At 39.2% G+C, this 24,072-nt stretch overlaps 3 protein-coding genes across 3 annotated transcripts; 1 reads left to right on the top strand and 2 right to left on the bottom strand.

Moving 5' to 3' along the window:
- The first annotated feature begins 106 nt into the window (after window positions 1-106).
- lmf2a (lipase maturation factor 2a) lies at window positions 107-7,223 on the top strand. The gene is made up of 14 exons (XM_039809927.1): window positions 107-367; window positions 1,730-1,983; window positions 2,078-2,106; window positions 2,411-2,604; window positions 3,137-3,315; window positions 3,509-3,647; window positions 4,040-4,168; window positions 4,261-4,366; window positions 4,497-4,593; window positions 4,744-4,926; window positions 5,185-5,353; window positions 5,819-5,930; window positions 6,348-6,456; window positions 6,575-7,223. The coding sequence occupies exons 1-14, from the start codon at window positions 274-276 to the stop codon at window positions 6,947-6,949; spliced, it is 2,169 nt and encodes a 722-aa protein (XP_039665861.1). The 5' UTR covers window positions 107-273; the 3' UTR covers window positions 6,950-7,223.
- Window positions 7,224-7,461: 238 nt separating this feature from the next.
- On the bottom strand, window positions 7,462-12,415 carry miox (myo-inositol oxygenase). The gene is made up of 10 exons (XM_039809929.1): window positions 12,267-12,415; window positions 12,013-12,093; window positions 10,937-11,017; window positions 9,896-10,058; window positions 9,743-9,810; window positions 8,676-8,785; window positions 8,240-8,307; window positions 8,104-8,153; window positions 7,845-7,957; window positions 7,462-7,763 (listed from the first exon to the last, which is right to left on the bottom strand). Exons 1-10 carry the CDS (start codon window positions 12,282-12,284, stop codon window positions 7,655-7,657), a joined length of 861 nt encoding a protein of 286 aa, XP_039665863.1. The 5' UTR covers window positions 12,285-12,415; the 3' UTR covers window positions 7,462-7,654.
- A 1,675-nt stretch (window positions 12,416-14,090) lies between these two features.
- Window positions 14,091-22,408, bottom strand: adm2b (adrenomedullin 2b). The gene is made up of 2 exons (XM_039807882.1): window positions 21,979-22,408; window positions 14,091-16,547 (listed from the first exon to the last, which is right to left on the bottom strand). The coding sequence occupies exons 1-2, from the start codon at window positions 22,086-22,088 to the stop codon at window positions 16,139-16,141; spliced, it is 519 nt and encodes a 172-aa protein (XP_039663816.1). The 5' UTR covers window positions 22,089-22,408; the 3' UTR covers window positions 14,091-16,138.
- Window positions 22,409-24,072: the final 1,664 nt, after the last annotated feature.

Here is a 24,072-nt window from a genome sequence, read left to right as displayed (position 1 = left end):
CATTTAACACATACATGTACTGTATGTTGTATGTTTACAGTACTATGTTTTATCCGATGCTACCTGAATGCAGCATAACGTTCAAACCAACTGCAGTGACATCTTGAGGCCGTTTGGGGGAACTTCTCATCAACCACTCATCGCTACGTGACGTGGCCCGTCCCCAGGCTAAGTTAAATCCATCCTGTCCGCTTCCCCGGCCGCTACAGGAGCAGACAGCGGCAACTCGGCAGTGAAAGCACCGACTGTCCCATCCAGCAGCTCGGCCCAGACATGAGGGAAATCATCCTGCCACGGCGCATGTTCCTCTGGAGCATGGCGGTCATCTATCTTGCTGCTTTTGTGTCCCTCTATATGCAGATACCAGGTGAGACCACAACTCTGCTAACTCTATGGAAGCTAGCTAACTTCTCTTACTACTAGCTGGGAACTTGGCGCTCTGTCTTTCCGCGGTGAAGAAGAAGTTTATGTGGGCTTCAGCAGAAAGGTGTACATGCTCCTGTCTAACTTGACGAACAGCTGCGGAGAGAGACCCAATCTGTTGTAAAGCTGCACGCAGGACAGATAACGTTAACGACGCTTTATTTTAGGCGCCCAGCAGAAGTCTAAAAGACCTCGCCCACGCGACGTCACAGTGCCAACAGCAATTTCCAGTACATGGTTTCCACAATGTAATGGTTTTTTTTGTTTTTTTTTTTAAACAAAAAAAAATGTTTATAGACCTTTTTAAACTTGGAATATGTATTTGCCAATGAATGGCATATTCAGAGTATATTGAATTAAATGCAAATACAGAAACTAGATCACATCAAGCTATGACGCGCAAACACACTTTTTAAAATAGACCGTACATGTTGAAACACATTGTATGTCTGCTTTATTACATTCATACTCTATTAGCAGTGGTGGCTTCCAACCTTTTTCCTTCAGGGACCCCGGCCTTTTCTATCATTGAGTAAACTGACAACCCCTGACTAATTCATGGATGTTTCGTTATATTCAATGCATAACAATAACCATACAGAACAACTGATAAACTCTTTAATTAACCCACATAGTTAGTTAATAAAACGAGCGATTTGCATACATTTTGAGCAGACTTTTCTTTCTGTAAATAATGCATCCGAGATGAACTTTTAATACAATTCTCTGTATTGTGTTTTTTCAATAAAGCCTTTTTTAATATGCTTCTTTTTGACTTTTGTCTTCTTCTCCCTTAACGCTTGGCAATTGTTCATTGGCAATATCTCTTTAGGTATTTTACTGCATACTTTTTTAATGCATGACGAGACTGTTTAGCCAGATGGGAAGGCTCTGTGAATATAGCTTCAGTGTTCAGGGCTTGACTGTGCCCGTATCCTGTTATATAAATAATAATATAATAACATGATAATCCAAACTTTAAAAATGTTTTTTTTTTTCACAGAAATGATTGAAATGCTGAGATAAAGGCCAGCTGTGTATTTAAAAAATAAATAAAAAAAGAAGCATACTCAAGAAGGCCTTGGCGACTCTGAGTGGGGGTCAGCACCCCAGGTTGGGAACCAGTGCTCTATAGTAGTGATAGATCCACTGACGGATACGGCACATGAAGAATTAAACAAATAAATAAATTGCCAAATGCAGATGTTCCCATACAGTGCACAAATGATCACTTATTGTTTGATGTGTATAAAACACAATGCTGTTTATGTTGATTCACGTTGTTGCTGCCCATGTCTATTTCTAGGTCTCTATGGTAATGATGGGCTGTTGCCTGCTCGTTGGCAGCTGCGTTACAGCGGTAAGTCACTAGGGGAACAGCTGCTGTCCTCTCCCACCCTGCTGTGGCTGGGACCTCGGCTCGGCTTGGACACGCACACCGCTATGGAGCTGCTGTGTCTCATAGGTGCTGCCCTGAGCCTCGCTGCCACGCTGGTAGAGGCTCTGCGAGACAGCGTGGTGTTTTTCTGCCTGTGGGCCTTGTACCTGTCCATGTACCAGGTGAGTCTACAGTGTCAACTGCACTTGGTTTTCTTTCACAGGTTGCTGTCATGGTGTCTCTTCTCTCACTGGCCATTTTTGTTTCACGTTTCAGGTGGGCCAGGTTTTTCTCTACTTCCAATGGTGAGTAATGATCTGTGGATTTTTATATTTAATGTTTTGTAATTAACACAGTAGTGTTATGGATAGCAGGTGGTTAAAGGATCCCAAGATAGTTTTGGTGGTTGGCCCATAGGTTTATGTCATCCTCAGTCCACTGTTTGTAACATAGTAATGTTTGTCTCTGCTGCTGTGCAACAACACCATATACATCAACAAACTAGAATGACAACCCTGGTCCTCTTGTCCTCTCTGTCTGTCCCTTACTTGCAAATCTTTCCATTCATTTCATTGTTTCGTGTTGCTCTTTCTACTTACTACTGTCCAGGGACAACTTGCTTCTGGAGACAGGGTTCCTCTGTATCCTTGTTGCCCCACTGACCTTAATCCGAGGGTCGCGAGGGGTAAGAGCGCATGATCGCGTGACCTTCTGGCTGATCCGCTGGTTGCTCTTTAGGCTCATGTTTGCCTCTGGTGTGGTGAAACTCACATCTCGTTGTCCCACATGGTGGGGCCTTACAGGTATGTTTCAGAGTCTGCAGGTTGTGCCTTTTTAAAGTGTATTGTAGTGTGTATATGTTGACCTCAATGTCCCAACAATACTTTAGAGTTGAGTATTGGTGCTTTCACAAAATATTAACCCAATTCGATTTTTGACAAATAACCCTCAGTACTGTGGATATGATGAATAAGTGGGTAAAGGCAAAACAGCTAGAACAGTCTGGTAAGTTTAGAAAATGATATCAATTTACTGTAACGCAGCCTGTAAAACCATGAAAAGAAAAGACTTTTGCCATATTACGATATCCAAAATCTAAGACGATATCAAATATTTTATCACAATATCGATGTAATATCCTAGCCTTAGTTGAGGGTGTACGTCCCTTAAGAAAGGACATCACTACAATTTGAAAACTGCAATTTGACTTTTGTGACATCTCAGCCGCTGTAACTGACATCAGCGCATTTAAAGTAACGGTTTTGTATTAACTTTTGTCAGGATCTTGTCCTATTTTTCAGTTGAATACATTCTTTTTTTTACGGTGTGTTACAGCTCTGACGTATCACTATGAGACTCAGTGTATCCCCACCCCGCTGGCCTGGTTTGCCCTACAGTTGCCGGTTTGGTGGCATAAGTTGAGTGTGGTGGGGACCTTCGTAATAGAGATCGCTGCACCCCTGCTTTTCTTTAGCCCACTGCGCAGACTCCGGCTTGGGGCTTTTTACTTGCAGGTGGGTAGAAATTCAAGTGATCTCCACAAACTGGCTCAGAGATCTACAATTAGCAAATATAATAGCAAGGGTGTGCATGTAAATCCCTTTGCTTTAGTTAAAAAAAAAAAAACTTTCACCCCTCTCAAGTAGCTGCTTGGTTTGTGCAATAGAAGAAATTATTGGTTAATTAGTTTTTGTTTGTCTTGTGTAGGTGTTGCTTCAAGTGCTCATCATTTTGACTGGCAACTACAATTTCTTCAACCTGCTGACTTTGGCCCTGTGTCTGTCGCTTCTGGACGATCAGCATGTACACTTCTGGCTACGCAAGGCCGACAAGATCAGCAACAATGGTATGATAAAAACATAACTGCAGCATACGTATGCAGGCTATACTTTATGAAGTCTAAAAATCAGCTTGAATAATAAAGTATGCAGGTAATCATCCAGATACACATTTGATAAGTAGCTTTGCACAGCTATAGGCTCAGTGTTGTTTCTCAGACAATATTTTTGTCATATGCTGTCATCAGCGTACGCCAGCATATTAAAAACCCACCATCACCTTCAAAATCAGTTGACGTGTGATTGGAAAAAGTTTTTCATTTTTAAACTTAAAAAAACCCTGAATCCTGCCTACAGAGTAACACACGGTGAAAGCTTAAATTTGGACCAGAGTGGTCTGTCCATTATGCCAAAGTTTACTTACCAGAGTATCATCCTGCTCTCTCTTGGATGTGGTCAGACTCCAAGTTGCGGTCGTGGCTGTGTTACCTGCTGGAGCTGGCAGTCTGGTCTCTCATGATCTTTGGATCAGTTGTATGCTTTGACCTGAAGCTGGATACAACGAAGAACAGCATCTCCTCCAGGACAGGTGTGTGTGTGTGTGTGTGTGTACATGTATTTCCATAGGACCAACTGCATATTGCAGTTCCTTTTTTTTAATATACAATTTTGTCCTTGCAGCATTCACATTCCACCAGTTTAACCAGTTTCTGAAGACAGTCACTATCCCCTCGATCTGGATTGGTGTCCTCTCTCTCACCTGGGAGATGGTCACAGCCATGTTCAGGTTGGTGTGACTGTGTGTGTGTGTGTGTGTGAGAGTGAGAGAGAGAGAGAGAGAGAGTGTGTGTGCTTGATTATGGTTCATTTTCTGTATTGCATGTTGTACAAACAACGTACGTAATGGGTTTCTCTAGGTGTGCATGTGTCTCCGGTTTCCTGAAGAGGTTTTGGGGAACTCTCCAGTGGACTGTGTTTGCTGCTGCCACTGTCGCTATGTTCACTATAAGTCTGGTAGGTGCTGTTAGAAATACAGTAATGATTGAACTTCATATTATAAAGCTAATGTGTCATGTAGTTTAACGTTATAATTGATCAGAAATATTTCTTCAAACCTGGTTGCTATCACTCTTTATGTTGACTATGTTTTTTTTCCTGTTCCAGGTGCCATTCAGCTATATAGAGTTTGACTCTCATGCCAGGTTGTGGCCGGGAGTGCGTCAGGCCTATGATATGGTGGATCGCTACCAACTGGTCAACTCATACGGCCTGTTCAGAAGGATGACCGGGGTCAGTGGGCGGCCAGAGGTTGTCATCGAGGGAAGCAACGATGGAGTCTCGTGGACGGTGAGAGAAAAGAGTTATCATGGACGATGGTTTGAACCGGATCTAAATATGCCTGTTAATGATGACGGGCGTGCTATGCTAATGTTCTTTAAACATGCTGTATAAACCCCTAAATTCCACCAGGCACGTCTGTAACTGTACACTAATACCGTGGAGGCGCTACTGAACAATTTCATTATTAATAATTTTGCAGACTGACTGTCCTGCTACACTGTAATAAGTTATTCCTATCAGTACGTTTCTTTTTTCTTCTTTTAGGAGATTGAGTTCATGTATAAGCCAGGCAACCTAAGTGCAGCACCTGCTGTGCTGACACCCCACCAGCCCAGGTTGGACTGGCAAATGTGGTTTGCTGCCCTCGGGGATCAAACGCAGGCTCCATGGTTCACCAGCCTCATATACAGCCTGCTGCAGGGCAAAAGAGATGGTATGCATCCTCAAGAGTGTCAACAATTTATTTTCCAGCTGTGTTTCCTTTATGTGACTACTCACTGACTGAGTTGTGATAAGAAATGAATCCAGTCCCAGATCATTGCAGCGGTGCTCACACTAATGTCTGGTCAGAGTTGTTTTTAAATACATGTTTCTCACTGTTTGTAAAAGCCACTATGTGTAGAATTTAAAAGCATCTATTTGGTGCCCCCAAGTGGTACTATCAAAACACTGCTGCGCCGTCTTTACTTTGATGAAAACAACTTACGGTATCTCTGTCGGGGTGTTAGTTTGGGACACAGAACAAACTGTTCTTGGACCAGGGCTACATGTACCTAAATGTTTCGAACCCATAGAGCACAGAAGAGAAAATGTTTCAATGTTAAATTATTAAAAGAAGGCAGTGTTTGTTTTTATAAGAACGAGCAGATCTCTGAAAGCTTTGTTTTATGTCCTGCAGTGATAGAGTTGATCCAGACCGATGTATCACAGTATCCGTTCTACCAGCAGCCTCCCACCTACCTCCGTGCCCACCGCTACAGATACTGGTTTACTGAACCGAAGGCTGACGGGTCAGTTCTCTCTCTCTCTGTCTCTCTCTCTCTGTCTCTCTCTCTCTCTCTCTCTCTCTCTCTCTCTCTCTCTCTCTCTCTCTCTCTCTCTCTCTCTCTCTCTCTCTCTCTCTCTCTCTCTCTCTCTCTCTCTGTGTGTGTGTGTAAAGAAATCTGATTGTTCTTGGCTTTAAGGTAACCTGTGTGCACTGAAAGATGTCACTTAGATCACGTTGAAACCTTACTGCCAAATTCAAACTCAATAAACAGCTAATAACATTACAACAACAATAAACATGATTTATTTATCATGTTTATACAACGATTTTTAGTTAAGCGAGTTTAAGGTAGGCATTTAGAAGTTCACTTAATTTTTCCTGTGCAACCATGTCCTCAAAACATCAGGATATTTACTGTTTGGCTGTTTTTTGTTGGCAGTTCCTACCCAAAGCGTTGGTGGAGGAGGGTCTATGATGAGGAATTTTATCCCACAGTGCACCTGGGCAGCACTTTCCTGGAGAGCATGCTCAATCAGCATGGACTCAAGGTAAATTTAATGTAAAAACATAATATTAGAAATGATGGAAAACAAGAGACGGATGTGGGTAGGAAATGTCTTTTCATTCTTCTGTTGAATATTTATTGATATTCATCTATATTTGTAGGACAAATCGCCTCCACGTCGTATGCCCAACACCACTGTTGCCCAGACGGTGAGGTGGGTGCGCTCTCAGGTCAGAGGTGTTCCTACCCACATACTTATCTGGACTCTCATTGCCTCCAGCGTCACCCTCTGTCTGCTCCAGGGATTGCAAAACAGGAATAAACACACCGAAAGGACCCCACTCACTTATATGGCCGCTGGGAACGATCACAGAGATAATGTACCTGACGACTCTTCAGACCATTGTGGGAAGTCGGATGAACAACAGACAGCGGAGGAGGAGGAGAAGAAAGAAGATGGACAGGACAGTGAAGATGAGGTGGAGGAGGGCGGAGGAGAGGAGAAAGAAGATGCCTGTGACGACGAAGAGGACTAGGTAAAAGAGGAGGAGGGAGACAGGAATGATAAGTTTTGAAAAAGATGAAGGTAATCCCGTTATAGACTGTTATCACCACCTGCCTTTTATATAATGTCACCAAAATGACCAAAGAAGTTGTTCTGTGCATAGTTGTAATTTTGGATCAGCCAATTATAACTTTATTTGCCTTCTCCAAGCCACACCTCACTGCAGTATATATTTCATAAATCAGTTGTCTACATCAGAAACCAATCGCTTAATTCACCACATCTTATCAGATGTTTAAAAAAAAGGAAAAAAAAGAGAAATATGAATTTAAAATATAAGACGACGTGCGTGTGTGTATATGTGTTCCATTACTGTGGTCTGCCTCTTGCTGTATCTACTGAACTAAAACAAGTGCACTTTTGTTTGTGTTAGAAATGAAACATCACACAATGTATTTTTAAAATGTTTTTTTTTTCATATAATAAAATACAATGAAATAAACACTTTTCTGTACATTTTAATCTGAAAATGTGTAAAAATTGTGAGTTATACAGTATAAATGTAATTTGAATTGTCAGTATAGATCAATACATATAAGAAATATGTGTGTACAGGAGATACTAAATCCAGCTTTAGTGTTATTATAGAGCAACATGACAAATCATTCTATATTTATCCACAAATGTAATCACCCTCTATTATATAGTGTTGAAGTTGAATTCAACGTTGTTTGTTTCACCACTTCAGTATTCCAGGACAGTACTTGTCGATCAGAGACTGGTAGTACGGCTTCAGCTTGTCGACGTCGGGGAGCTCGGTGCTCTTTGTGTACAGGTCAAATTTGCTGTGGACAGGATGGAAGATGCAGCTTCAGGTCAAAGCATCGAGTGGGATAAAGTGCACATGAAGAGAGGAAGATGCTCACTTGAACTCTTGGACCCAGGGCAGCATGCGCAGGTCTTTGTCATTGCACAGGTGCATGTAGTCTCCGTGGGAGTGCCAGGGGTAGAACGAATGAAAGCGAATCATGTACAACCCCTGAAGACAGACGGACAGAAAAAGAGTAGATCCAGAACTGAGCAGGTGAGGAGAGAAAATCATTGCACACTTTCTGCTTTTGCTCCAATTTTCGTAATTGCCCAAAACATAACTTAAACAATCATTTAATGTACTCATTTACTGACCTGCTCTGGGATGGAGCAGTTGTTAAACTTCATAACTCTGTAGAGATACTCTGAAGACAACGAGGAAAGCGGTCAGGTACAGTACCGCAGATAAACAGGTACTTTGTGTGTGGCTGAATGTGATGACGTCTCTTACCGTCATGGCCCCAGGACATGAGGACTTTGTCGAGTCCACAGTTTGATTCATAGATCCCGTATTCTGTACTAAAGAGCCAAAAAAAAACTAATTATGTAATGGGACAAATTCCCTGTACATCAAACAACTACCCTAAATGTGTTGATAATTGTAGTGCTGAAATAAACCGGGATAGTAGAGCAGAGTATTTTAAATGGTAATTGCATTGTATTTTTGTTTCATTTATTAAAAGTGATGGACTGTGGACTACACATACTGAGAGGACAATTTAAATGTTTTAAATGCAAACAATTCATAGGTATATTTACATTGTAGATGGCAAAAAAACTGACACAGAAAAAGTGTGGAACTTGTGGAAAACCTGAAGTACATCTCTTTAGGGTTAGGGGTAGACCTTCAATCACATACTTTGTTAATGTAACATGAAAATACCAACTTGTAGCTGGTAGTTTTCTCATCTGGGTTATCCATAAAGGTATTGTCTCTGAACACAATGGAGTTTTGAAACTTGCAGCCCACTGGGAAGGTGTCACCTACTACAGCCCACTGGGAGCAAACACACACACACACACACAAAGCCTGCTATAAGAATGAATTATTTCGCTTCATATATATTTTATAAAATGAAAGATGTCAAGTTATTCTTGTAATAATGATAATCTCTTATCAAACACAGTTCAAGCATGCCTTGAATGAAAAGACAAAAAGGATTGAAGAGGGGTCATAGAAATAGCAATAGCAGTATTGGAAAGACAAAAACAAAAACTGGGAAGAACACAAAATAAAAAAAAAAGTGTTTTTTTTATTTTTTTTTTTTTTTTTTTTTTTTTTTTTTTTTTTTTTTTTTTTTTTTTTTTTTTTTTTTTTTTTTTTTTTTTTTTTTTTTTTTTTTTTTTTTTTTTTTTTTTTTTTTTTTTTTTTTTTTTTTTTTTTTTTTTTTTTTTTTTTTTTTTTTTTTTTTTTTTTTTTTTTTTTTTTTTTTTTTTATTTTTTTTTTTTTTTTTTTTTTTTTTTTTTTTTTTTTTTTTTTTTTTTTTTTTTTTTTTTTTTTTTTTTTTTTTTTTTTTTTTTTAATTTTTTTTTTTTTTTTTTTTTTTTTTTTTTTTTTTATAAAGAAAAAAATTTTTTTTTTTTTTTAATATTATTTTTTTTTTTTTTTTTTTTTTTTTTTTTTTTAAGAAAGAAAAGAAGATTTTTTTTTTTTATAATAAAAATAATAATGTGTGGTTAGGTTAGTCAATCAGGGATGAGATCCCTAATGAATATTCATGAGTCTTCCCTTACCACCCTGCAAAAAAAAAATACTAAAAACTATATAAAAATGGCGTTCTTTTCACTGTTAGTGTCGTTTGCTGTTACAGGTCATTTAAGACCATTGTATGAAAAATGACAGAGCTTCAGAAACATTATAAGTTACATATAGTCACTTTAAGGTAGGAAATTGAACCCAGTTCAAAGTTTAGCAACCTTGATGGAACTGTAATACCAGACAATGTGTCGTACCTGGGGTTCATCCCAAAGAGCCATTGTCTTCCCAACATCATGGATCAGACCCACCAACTGGAACCAGTCTTAGGAGAGATAGTGAATACAGATATTTATTTATGCGTACTTGTACACAGTGTGTGTATTTCTGTCTCTCTCCTTGTATGGTACCTTTGTCTGGGTGTGCTTGGCGGATGCCCTCAGCAGTCTGGAAGGCGTGGAAGGAATTGGGGAAGTCCACATCAGGATCGGACTCGTCCACCAGCTGGTCTAGAGACATGATGGCGTCCATCATCCTCTTATGGTCATGGTTGCAGCCGGCCCATACAGAGTGCTGCAGGAAGGTACGAGTCATAGCATTACTGAGGAGGCTTTCTTTCTCAAACTTGCTAAAAAAGCCCCTAAACACCTCTGGGCAAAACAACTTTTTGAAATATTGCTGTCTTGTTGAATTTTCAGCCATAAAGGGACCAGGTTTGTCTGCAATTAATTTGCAGTGTCATGGAAAGCTTCTGTAGCTGGGTCACATACATAAATCAGGACAGTGTCTGTGTGTTACCTTTGGATAAGTGGAAATGAGGTTAATCAAACAACCTTTAGTCCAAACAACATCTTGTGGCTCTTTGCCTTTGGTGTGTTTGCTCAGTCGGACATGACGACTTGGTCATCCAGAGCAAAACAGACATTCACAAAATTCAAAGAAAGTACAAAATCAGTACGATTCAGTATAGTGGTGTCAAACTCATTTCAGTTCATGGGCCACACATCCCTTATTTGATCTCAAGTGGGCCACACTAGTAAACCAATCCAGAAAGATCAGAAACTGTATCTGACACAGAGTGTTTTGCCAGTTTAATGTTGGCAAACACAAGTTGCTTCTGCTACGACAGCATTCTAAGGCCATTGTAGTAAAAAAAATAATGTTACAGACACGGGAGAGAGGGGTAATATTCTGAGAAAAAACTACAGAATTTCTAAGATTAAAGTCGTAAATTTACGGAAAAAGAACTCTGATATATTTTCTGAGATTAAAGTGTTAAATTTGGAATTGTAATGAATTAATTCTTTGAAATTTGCACACAAGTCATCCAGTGGGCCTGATTGGACCCTTTGGCGGGCCGGTTCTGGCCCACGGACCGCATGTTTGACACCCTTGATTTAGTGCAAGACAAGTTCACCAAGTCCACCACATGTCCCCCTGTATTTACTCACCTTTTTTTTCACAAAGTCCAGCGTCTGATTGGTGTGCATCAGCTTGTATGTGTTGAACACACGGTCAATTAGACTTCCACTCTGAAACACACGTATGCAACACAACAATACATTTACAGCATCTCAGGTTAATAAAATGCTAATGAGTAACTGCATGAAATCTTTAATGGCAGAAATGTATTTTGGCAATGACCTCTATGGTTTAAAGTATATCCTTGTGACTTTTTTTTTTTTTTATATCACAGAGCATGAAACAATGTGAAGATTTCAGTTGCTACATAGCAACAAATGTAAACTTTTCATACTGGTAGCATTTACACTGACACACCAATAGTTTAGCCCATTTGCAGATAATTTGCAGAAAAGCAGTCCATAAGATTTGTAAATACAAATTGGATTTTCATATATTTTATTACTACAAACTATAATAGGAATGAAGGAAAACCGGATGTTAAAAAAAATCCACAACAGAATACATAATCAGTGAAAATGAGAGATTTAGTAATCTAGTACTGGTGTTTACTTATAATAGAGAGAGCACGGAGATTTAGTAATCTATGTTACTGGTGTTTACTTATAATAGAGAGAGCACTACAGGGCAAATAGGAGATAACGCTCTGCTGATTGAAACAGACACAGCTTTGCACCCCTGCTCTAACCCTCATTATGACTGAGAGAATTGGGAGAAGTAATCATAGATCACCTCCTGAGATGCACCGTTTTTGAGAAACTTATTTATATACTGCATTTAATTGTAAATTAGATTCCTTCCTTCCTTCCTTCCTTCCTTCCTTCCTTCCTTCATTCTTTCCTCTCCTTAGCAGAAGATATAGCCTATCGGTCAGTCTCTAGTCCAGATATCAGGAACATTTTACCAATTTTCTCAAACACTTCTAAATGAGATTTTATTTTTTATTTTTCTATTACATATGTGGCCAATAGTGTTTTTGCATAATTATAACCCTTCCATACATGTAACACCATGCATTTCTCACCTCTGAATTCCCCCCTCTGGCCATAAATGAATGCAGCAATAAATAAGTGTCATCATCAGAAGGAGAGCTTTGAATGCTTACCTTGAAGTTTCTGTAGTCTTCCTTTTCTTTGGTTTTATCCGTCTCCAAATTTGGCCGATATGCCAGAGACGGGTCTGGACCCTGCATTTGCAATAACAGACATTGCAGACAACACTTTTAGGTTTGACAAAGATAAATAACATATGTGCTTTCAAAATAAAATTATGTATTAAAAGTAGTTAAAATAGATTAAAAGAAAGTAAAAAGGATAATATTGAAAGCATAGCCACGGTATTTATTAAGGCCACACGTACGATGTTGATGACACGCATGGCTGACAGATGAATGTCTGTGTTGTGGTGTTTCGTTCCTCCTGCCTGTATATATGCTACCGGTTTTAAAGGTAATGCTTTCAACCTGCACTGTAAGTCAGCATAAAGTGTACACCAATGTCCAGTCACACTTTAACCAAACCTCATCTAATGGGCTACCCTGTGTTGAACCTTGGCCTTGTGTGCGTATGTCTTTGTTTGTATGTGCATGTATGTGTGTCCATCCCAGGAAGAGTTTTTCGATACTCAGCAGATTACCTGTTTGGACTGATGAAGCATGACTCAGTAGTTCTTTGTTCCGCAGTTAAGTTGTTTATCTCTAATCATATAATATATTTATTATTTAAAAGAAAGCACATTTACCGAAATTTACAGATCTATTTTCTTTCCCAAAACCTGCATTCTTGTGGCAGTTTATACAGTACATCTGTCATCTATACCTGTATCTACACACAGAAAGAAGAAACCAAATAAGCTTCCATTGATACATTTTTATTTCTGGTTATTGATCACATTACATAACACAGACAACAGGGTCTGACCGTGATGGTAATTATTTCTCAGTATCAAATGTCCTGGTTCTGCGTAAGTTAGACCAAACACATAGACCTCTGCAGTGGTTGTGACTGATTAGGAAGACATCTGTTCTGTTTGTTGTACCCGAGGTAAAGTTGACCTGAGTGTTCAAATAAGCCTCAGTCGACAGTCAGTACGCACAATTTGTTGATTCCTGCCAGTCGTAGCTACCAGACGCGCTGTTTGGCATCAGTCCCTCTCACAAACTTATAGTGTCATCGAAAAAGTGTTCTATAACATGTCAGATCATTTACAATGAGCTCTACCTAGAATACTAGGTATATATGTAGTACTTACATTACTTCTGTGTTTACCTACATTTTCTACTTGTTTTATTTATATATATATATATATATATAATAACTGACATTACATTTTTTAGTAAAATATCAAGCTGTCAATTAGGTTTTCTAAAGAAACTATCTGCTAACAAACCCAGATTTATTCATTCAATTTATGTATCTTCTTCTTTGGTGGTCAGCATCCTGAGTTTTACCGGTTGTACATTACTGCCACAACCATGGATGTATATTCTTGCAACAAATGCAAAATTCCAATGCATTGTGGGTGATACATACTTCTGGAGTGAACCATCTTTCACTCACTCCCTCAGCCCTCCGAGGGTTGAGCTCACAAAGTTCACTTCAGTTTTCTGACAAACGGTACGACACTTCTGATGGCAGCAGGGATTCCCCGAGGGGAAGTGAACGAGGGCATGTTGAACGACTACTGAAACGCAGCCATTTATAACAGAAAAGCCTGTGAAACAAACTGCAGGTGTGGAGTTTGAAATATGTGGGCATTCACAAGGGAGTTGGATTTAATGAAAAATGCTATCAAGTTGCATTATGGGAAATACAGGATCCAGTGTTTTTGGAGCTTGTCCCATACTAGGGACTAAGAGATCCGATATCCTGGCCTCTACTGCTTTGATTCTTTTTTAAATCTGTCTCCTTTGTGATGCCATGAACCTGATTCTGATAATATGTGATCCTGATGAGTGCCACCTGTTCATGACGAGGGGCGTTATATAACGATACTTGATCCACTCTTCAGTGGCAGTGGTTTGGACTTTTTATTTTCCCTATCCATGCACTCTCTTTCTAATATGTGTGTGTGTGTGTGTGTGTGTGTGCTCATCATCACTAACATGGTGTGACACATATCTTTCAATCATAAACCAAAAAATGGGTATTAACATTTAAAAAAAAAGCCACACTTGCACAAAAATACACGTGCAGGTTTGACTGGAGTTTTATTACACATTGATGCTATTGTAAAAACAAAGTATTAGCTGGAACCAACACAGATGGTTTACAAAAGGACACTTGAACATTTAGATTTGGTGAAGTGGGATATTTACAGCAAAACGGTCTCATTGAGTTTAAGTTAAATAACACATTTTTACACAAGTCATACTGAATGTAAAGATGAATAAAGTGCTCTCATGCTTTTTTCTAAAATGGAACTACTGACACTGTTATGCTGACACACATAGAAAAACAGAAGACTATAAAGCTTTAAATAACACTTTGATAGTCAACATTCACAGTGATGCTTAATTTGGTGAAAGTGAAAGGCGAAACATTACAAGGCCTTTACAAAAAATTAAAGCAGTTAAGGCTCAAAAACAGACTTTATAGTGACAAAAATCAAAATTATGCATCGTTGATTTACAGTTTACAGTTAAAAACACACTACAGTATAGTTATCCTTGTTAAGACACAAGCTATTTGTCAAGAAGCGTCACAACAGATCATAGATTAGGGTTTGTGGTTATTTTGGCTATTTGGGTTTTTGGGTGAAGGGTTAACGAGGTCTGATTCGAGGTTATTCTTGGTTTCTGTTCTCACTGAAGTAAAGCTACTTGTTTGCTGAGGACATGAAGGTGCTTTTGAGAGACAAGGTGGATTAGCTCTGAGCTCAAGTAAATTAAGATCAGCAGGATCACCACTGATGACGATAGTAGACATTAGTCAGTAAGGCCAGTTTGAAAGAGGCTTCTCTCATTCACAGTTTTGCACATAGATAGTGTCTACATCAGGGGTGTCAAACATACCGCCCGTGGGCCAGAACCGGCCTGCCAAAGGGTCCAATCAGGCCGACTGTATGACTTTGCAAAGTGTGAAAATCGCAGAGAAGTAATTAATTCCAATTCCAAATGTACCACTTTAATCTCAGAGAATATCTGAGTTCTTTTTCCGTAAATTTACGACTTTAATCTTAGAAATTCTGAGTTTTTTTCTCTGAATATTACCCCTCTCTCCTGGGTCCACAAAATTATTTTTTCCTACAATGGCCTTAGAACGCTGTTGTAGCAGAAGCAACTTGCATTTGCCATCATCAAGCTGACAAGAAACTGTGGCAAAAAAGTTTCTGATCTTTCTGGAGTGGTTTACTGGTCTGGCCCACTTAGATCAAATTAGGGTTATGTGGCTCATGAACTAAAATTAGTTTGACACCACTGCTCTACATGGTTGTTTTTGTATAGCCTACATGCCAAAACACCTAGGACTCTAGCTTCACTGCAGTAAACTGGCGGTAATGGCCGATAACGCTGGAAATCTCCCGTCTGCGCTGGCTTATAACAACATCGTACTCACCAGAATAAATGCTTAGATCTGGGAACATGGTAACATCACTACATCTGAGTCTAATGGGGCAAGAAACTCAATGTTCTTTCTCAGTCAAATAATCAAACGAACAAAAAATATAGCCAGATTCTCTAAACTACTTTATTTGCTCGTAAACCCAAAAGTGAGCACACCTGAAATGGTGGTGATAATAAAAAAATATTGAACCAGGAAGTTGGCCTATAAACTGTGGCGACTTCTTTTTAGTAATGTTGCCACATTCCCAGATCTCAGCAGTGTATTTGATTGGTGCAATGTTATTAGTACCGATGAGAGTGATGGTCAAAACTACAAAAATAAGACCATAAATGATATGAATAAACCATAATGGCCATTTTTGCTACTAAGCAGCTGAGTTTAGATGATACATCAAGGACTAACCCTGTCTCCTTGAAATGACCTGCATGTATTCCTAATTTTGAACAGCAAATATGTTTTGGGAGAAAAACACTGCTGCACAGATTACGTTTTTCATCACAACAATTTATATATATATTAGAAAAACAATTTAGTAGGATTATGCAGAGGTAATTTCTATGAGACATGGTTGCAAAGACTGACATCAAAGGCTTATTATGGGCCCTAATTGTGTCACTAATGCAACAAAGGACCTGGCTAACTTAGCGGTAACCTCCAGGTGTGGTGTTAGCCGTAGCTGTGAGGACTGTGAGGGTTAATGGGGGAGGAGTCTTCCCTCCCGCTTTGTCCAATCAGCTGGTAGAGACGGTGGCTGAGGTTCTGAACTTGACAGGTGCCAAGGACACACCCCACCCTCATCAGATGGCTGTGACCCCTTCCACCGCCACTGTTGGCATGACGACGACCCCGTGACCCACGCTGCCACACCGGCGCTTCCCATAGCACACTGTCTCTCTGGTCAGGCAACGGGTCAGCCAACCTCGGTGGGGGCTCTTTGTGCAGCAGGGCCCTCCAGATGATATGTCTGTCTCCCTCTGTGATGTGGTTGTCAACAGCAACAGAGAGATCAGACACAGTAGGCATGATGGCGGTGTTAGAAGACTTTGGGTATTTAGCGGTTCTGGGTAAACTCAACCTGAGATACAGAGAAACAGAGAGAACATGTTTAGATGCAATACAAAAGCAGTACAGCACAACACACACACACACACACACACACAGCCACACAGCATGTTTACATATGGTGCTGGGCAGTCATGCGCATATCGCCTGCTTGTGTTTCTGACTGAAACTGAATCGCTTCAACAAGATGAAATGCCTCACAGGAAGTCAGGCTTGTAGTGTAGGAATGTCCTCAACCTGTGGTCTCTTTTTTTCAAGGAATGAAACAGAGAAAGAGTGGGTTGAAAGAGAAAGTGAGAAGGAAAGATAGAAGGAGAGATTGACAGAGGGTGGTGAACAGGTGGAAGTCAACTTCTATAGCTCGCTTATCCAGCCGCACGACCTCTGTATCTGGGGCGGCAGTAGCTCAGTCTGTGGGGAGATGGCTTGGGTCGCTGGTTCAAATCCCTGCATGGACTAAGTACAGAGTGTGGACTGGTAGCTGGAGAAGTTTGCCTCCTAGGCATTGCTGAGGTGCCCTTGAACAAGGCACAACCCCCAACTGCTTAGCATCTCTCCATAATACATAATGCATGTGTACAGTTCCTGTTTGTGCATATGTGTATTTGGGCCTGTGTGATATATATATATATATATATATATATATATATATATATATATATATATATATATATATACATACAACAGAGTGTAGACATTTAATTTCCCTTTGCAGGATTTATAAAGTGTACCTTCTTCTTCTCATTTCACTTATGGTCTTATTGCCTATATGTGACCTTTTAGTGCCTATTTGGGGATACATATCTACAGAAAGCTAATATGGTATATTTAAAACACTCAGCTTAAATGAAGCATTTTCGTGAACATCATGTTGTGTATCCGTTAATACTGTTAAAGTGTACCTGGAAAAACAAAAGCGTCTTTTTCATCAATAATATTAATTTGCTTCGATAAAAAACAACAACATTACATTAAAAAAACAGACATTAATATGAGACTTTGCCACCATGAGGGCCAGTGTTATGTGTGACTCAGGGCCAGCAATGAGCTTAAGAATATTATACCAACACACTGATAAAATTGACGTTGATCCTCTCATCTGAGTACAAGCATAGCTCCTAAATCGTCACTTGTAAGTGTTCCTTTAAACACTTGCGACAACTAAGTACTGCTTACTCATCTTCACCCGCAAATACAGTTAAAGAGCGACGAGCTATTTCTTTTACATGTCTCTTAGTCAATCATTGAAGTGTTAGACCAACAGTCTAAAATGCCCCCTAAAAGATAATATGTAACAGTATCTGAGCTGACAAATCTTACAACAGGGGAAGGGTGAGTGCAAGAAAGTGAAAAACGACAGAGCACAATGTAGATGGTGGTAAGAGGCTCCTACACCACCACTCCTCTTGAGTGTTTTTGTCTCACGTCATCACAATACCTTTTTTTCTTTTTCATTCATTCCTCGCTCTTTCTCAGACGTTCAAGAGTTCAGCTGCTAGAGAGAGCCGGTCTGTTGTATGTGACCGATCAGAAATTACGCAATACTTAGTACAAATCATGTAAAGTAGCATGAGACAAAGAGCACTTGGTGCTCAGCTTTCACCTAGTGTAGGATTGTATAAAAAGCCAGAATTATAATGCAGTAATCTGTTCACTCTGTTGCCCTTTTTCAATGCTGACAGAAATAAGTGGTTGAATCAACACAGGAATTCGGGGCATACCTAAGGACATAAAACTTCTGTAAACAATAGCTTACCTATCTAAGACAAAAACAAGATCTTCATATGGAAATATAGCAAGAAGATTGGTCTTTTATTTGCAGGAAAGTACATAAATGCGCTTATAATTTAAAGCATAAATTAGCACTATTTAAGATTATGCACAGGGTTTATTATACCCCAGAGAAATTAAATAAAATTAACAGTGAAATATCATTCCTCTGCTGGCATTGTAAGAAATATAAAAGTACTTTTTTTCATGTGCTTTGTTCATGTGAACAACTTTCGTTATTTTGGAAATTTGTTACCAAGCTGATATCTCTGTGTTTAAATGTATCTGTTCCCCTTTCATCTCGTTTATGTCTTTTGGGAATGAATATGTCTGACAAGTGGAATAAATAAGAAAGTATGCACATAGAGCTTGCTTTGATGTGGAATGAACTCTCAAGCTACTATGTTATGGACAGCATTTATTATAAGACTAAAGACTTTTTGAAGATATGGCAGTCTCAAATTCGATTTTATAAATTTTTACATTAATGTTGGGGATTACGACAAAAGTGTTATCTGAGTGCATTTACTATGTTGTTTGATTTGTTTGTTTTGTAGTTTTGTGTCTTTATTTTTGTTTTATTTTTATTTATGTTTATGTTTTTGGCATTTCTTGTCTGTTTTGTCCTAGTGTGAAGGATCTGAAATATGAATAACAAGATTTATGTATGAAATATCTTTACACTGTTTTTGCAAAACAAAAATAAAAATAAATAAATAAATAATAAAAACAAGTTTACCACAACTGTGTTAGGAATGTAGTTACATATGTAGTATTTGAAGGTCATGTCAAGTCTTGAAAAGCACTGAATTCAGTTTCTGCTTCTTCTTCTACTTAAATGGCAGCGTATCTGGATTGCATTCATTTGATTATTTATATAATTAGAAACTGGGAAATACTGAAAAATGTGACATAATAATAAATAATCAGGTATTAAACTACATTCTACATGGAATTAAAAAGATCTTAGAAAGTACTGCAAAGTTAACTTGGTGAACCCTGCAGAAACCCTGCTGTTGAAGTTTTTGGTAATGTTAAAGGGTTTGTTTGAAATATAAGTGGCATTTGGATGGAAACATATTGTGTGTGCGCACGCCACACACACACACACACACACACACACACACACACACACACACACACACACACACACACACACACACACACACACACACACACTTCCCCATCCAGTGAAGAATAAAGGGAGAGGGACGGATAATGTTTGTGTTTGTTTGGTGTGAAAAGTGGGCCAGAATAACATATGATCTTTATCCTGTAAGTAATCCTGACTGGTATTCTGATCACTCTTCTGGCCGGACACCTTGGGCTTTCACTACACACACACACACACACAGACACACACACACACACAGACACACACACACACACACACACACACACACACACACACACACACACACACACACACACACATACACACACACACACACACACACAAAGACTCATTTGTTCATTCAAACACTCCCTGACCAACTCACTGTTGTGTTATACCAGTGACTGGAAACCTCTGAGATCGCCCAACTCTATTAACTTTGAATTGTCTCTAATGAATGCTGAATTCTGGCAGTACTGGACAAAAGTCACACAGGTGTGCGTGCACACACACACACACACAGGCATAATGTTGGTTGGTTGGTAGGGCATTAGTAGGCACACACGGGCAGACGTAACTGCCTGGCAACAAATGAAATTAAGGTGCACTTTCCGCTGTCTTTATCTCTCTCCTACACACATTCATGGTTTAAATGCCACCTGTGGTGAGGTTTAAAACACAGTTGTCCCTAGAGGGAAAGGCCGTTGGCACCAAAGTGGCCAACGTTGGCATCAATAGAAACACGCAGCTAGCATGGCTAGAAAATGTCTGTTTTAAGGTTTGAGGTTATACATTTGTCACAACACTGCATGATAACAGTACTGTGTGAGTTCAGGTGAACAGGCATTTGTTTCTGTACTTTTCTATCTGTACTTTTTCTCTCTCTTGTGTGTTATATGGTGGTCCAGGTTATGAACCTGTAGAGAGTCTGAGGGCAAAAGGAGCTTCTCCCACATTCCTCCCAAGTTAGAGCGCAGCATGGGGTTCTTCACAGAGGAACTGAACACACATGCACACACACACACACACACACACACACACACACACACACACACACACACACACAACACACACACACACACACACACACACACGCACAAACACACACACACACACACACACACACGTAACTCCTCCAAAATACTTTGCGCAAGGAAAAAGTTTTGTCCCTCCCAGATCCCTACTGTTTCACTAACAGTTATTGTTACTGGTTCTACTCATTATTTATTCCTCGTCTTTTTCTCTCTGTCTTTTCTAAACTAAAACAGGATCCTTTCCTTTTTCTTTCTCTGCCCTTTTATCTTTTTTCTCACAAGACATTTTGTTAAGTGCCAGCCACAGTATTATGTTATCAGTATCAGTGTGGAATCACTGAGATCCCCTCTCCTCTTTAGCCCGGGATTACTTAAAGCACTAATAGGTCACAAGAAGACAACCACAACTGTCACAACCTACAAACTGCTGTTGAGTGTGTTGTTCTAGTTTACCTTACTCAGAGTGTGGCTTGTTGGCTGTTTGGCCCCTCAGTATAGCCTACATGTGTCCTTGTCCCACTAAATCACCCTCACCTTTGTCTCACCTCCTGCTGCTGAGAGGAATTGCCTCATTTTTTCTCACATTAATGACTGCCAGAAGGCAAGACACAGATGTTAAATGTTTTTTTGTTCTTTTTATAATTGATGAACCTGTTCATTTTTTGTCTTGATTAAGTAATCGATTGATAATTTAGTCTAAAAATAGTGACAAATGCCTATTGCAAGTTTCCATAGCCTATTCTGTGTCTTGTTTTGTTCGACCAAAAGTCCAAAACCCAAAGACACTCAATTTACAATAACATAAAAGTGAATCGTTACATTGAAGAGGTTTTGTGTTTTTGCTTTGATGAATGACTTATCAAAATTGTTTGTGTTGATTGAATAATTGATTAATTAACTAATTGTTTCAGCACTAAACAGATAAAAAATATGTTGTGAAATAAAGGCTTAATGATTTGGTGGAGGTTTTGCTACTCATAATAGAAGGTTTAAGGAGGATGTAATTCAGATTGTAAAAGCAGACAAATATGTGATTTGGGGCTATATGATATTTAAAAAATGAAATTGATTTGGCTTGATTTTCTATTACTTAAACGTTTAACATTGCTTCACATTTTCTTTAATTACAAAAAAAAATTGAAAAATATGTTTTTGGAACATAGCAAAACAATAATCTAGGGCCTGTTGTATGGCTATGAATGGGCCACTGAGGGACAATAAAGTAATAGAACTAATAAGTTAAAGTTGTTATTACTTACCATTAGGTGACATATATATTTACTAGAAGTGTCTAATGGGTTTAAAATAGCAATATCTTGATATTTTGTTGGACATTTTTTCCTTATATAATTCCATCCATTCATTGCATAATAACCAAAGATAAAAACATTTCAGTTTAATTTCTGTTTCACTGTAGAAAATAACCTCCCTAAATCACACTTTGCCAAAGCGAGCGACATTAGGCTACATCTTTAACAGTCGTTTCGTTACGTGAGTAAATGTTGAGTTAGGCGGTGGTAGCCTACCTATGTCTGTGACTGTGAGTGAGGTTCTGCAGAGTCAAAGCCCGGGACTGGATCTCCAGCGGCAGGAGGCCGAGCAGCAGGCACAGCCACGCCGGCAACAGCGCACACATGGCGGCGCAGTGGAGACGAACTGTCCGGGGGAAGGCGGATCTCAGAAGACCAAAATATTATAATTTAGACGGAAAAGAAAATCCAGTGAAAACTCTTTCGTAGTTGTCGAACTTTAGGGTTATTTTTTAAGAAGTAAATTGTCCCGTATGAATGAGTGACAGCATCATCAGGCTTGTCTGCTGAAGCATCTCTACACACTGGCCTTCTCGCTTTGAATGAGAAAATCCGCTGAAAAGAGACGTGAAAACTCAGGAGCTCATTGGGGCTCACATCGGGAGCAACTCAAGTCCTGAGTTCTCTAATTTAAAGCCTGATTGAAGGAGGAGGAAGATGAGGACGAGGATAGGGGAGGAGGGAAGAGGAAGGCTCATTGCCTGTCCTCTATGAACCGCAAGAGCTCTTAATCTTGGTTATAGGGGTAAAGTAGCATTTCGCCTTAATTGTTTTTTTTTTTGGGGGTGTTTAATGCGAGGTGATGTTGACCTTAATTTTGTTTCTTTTTACAAAGTGGACTTTTATTTGTGGCCACAGTGAACTGACAAAGACCCCCGAAATGAACTGCTGAACCCATCATTAACACACGGTATGTGTTATATTCAATATGGTCATGTTTAATTTACAGTAACATAACTTTATATAGGCTATATAGCCTATCATGTAGAGACAAGCTGAGAACCAGTTGTAGATCACAGGGTTTCCACCAGAAAAGTTGTTTAGCCTGGTGGCAACTGTCTTTTTTTTTTTTGAGGGCCCGGCTGTAGAGCCCAATAGTTGCTGTGATGATAGAATCATGGACCAAAATCTTAAAAAATAAATAATAATAATTCAAAAAATAATTCCCAGTAGCGTATGCCTGGTGGGGGGCAACTTAAGCCCGATGGGCCACCAGGCTTGCAATACACTAGGGGAAACGCTGGATCATAAAATACCATGCATGTTGGGTAAGGACATTTTAAAAAGTGCTAAACAAGACAAAAATCCAACCTGGAATATTAGGCCTATATAGTGCTATGGCAGAGGTTTAAAAATGAAAGCCTGCAGGTATTAGTGAGACCTTGAAGTGTTCGGATGATTGAATGGAAACTGAAAAACTGTTTCTGGCATTAAAGACTGTTGGCCAGCTTTGACAGTCTATGTATTTATGCCCATGTGCCCTTTTAAATTATATGCCTCCTGAGCAGAATATATTCTTGTGACATTTGTAAAGTTAACTGCAAAACTGACATTTATCTTTACAACCCAACACAAGATTCAATCTCGTTAACCTCCGGGCACTCTGCAGTATATGTTATTATTAATATATACGTATATTGGTCCAGTAGTGTGTATCTGCCGTCCTAGATGTCAGATGTGGATTACAGGGACTATACAATCTTTAACCTGCTCCCAACCTGGGGGTTAAGATCACCCACAAAATGAGTTAGTAGATTAATCTAAGGAGTCGTGGCATTACATTTTTTTGTGGAATTATGTCTCTTATCTTAGCTTTTTTTCCTGTGAAATACTGGGATTGTTTTACCTGTGTAGGCCTCTAAATAGTCTTTAATAAAAACGTAAGTCTTTGCTTGAAATGCTCACAGCCCATTGAAGTATGCAACCTATGACAAGGGGGCTGTGAGATGACTTTGCTTCAATATGGCAAAAAGGTTGGGACCCAAAGCTTTAACCTGACTACTGGCATACGATCAGACATTAAAGTGTGCAGATACATAATTTTAATTGTGTAACCCTGTTCAGCACAGCCAGCCAGGCTATAATTGTCATGATGTCCCTTGATTTGCAAACGTCCAAAGAAGTAAAAAAAAAAGATAAAGATAGGTAATCTGGCTCCGCTTTCGTTGCAGGGATCCTGTTCTCCTAGCTTTCCATTTATAACGACAACTATTCTCTTTTGTGAAGGACACAGATGAGAAGCTCAGAGTCTGAACCTGATTAAAAGAATGCTCTCTATGTGGAGGTGGCTTTAGGCCTTAATTAAAGGGC

This window comes from Perca fluviatilis, chromosome 8, assembly GCF_010015445.1.
Source record: "Perca fluviatilis chromosome 8, GENO_Pfluv_1.0, whole genome shotgun sequence".
Lineage (NCBI taxonomy): Eukaryota > Metazoa > Chordata > Actinopteri > Perciformes > Percidae > Perca > Perca fluviatilis.
This window is presented reverse-complemented; position numbering and strand designations above follow the sequence as displayed.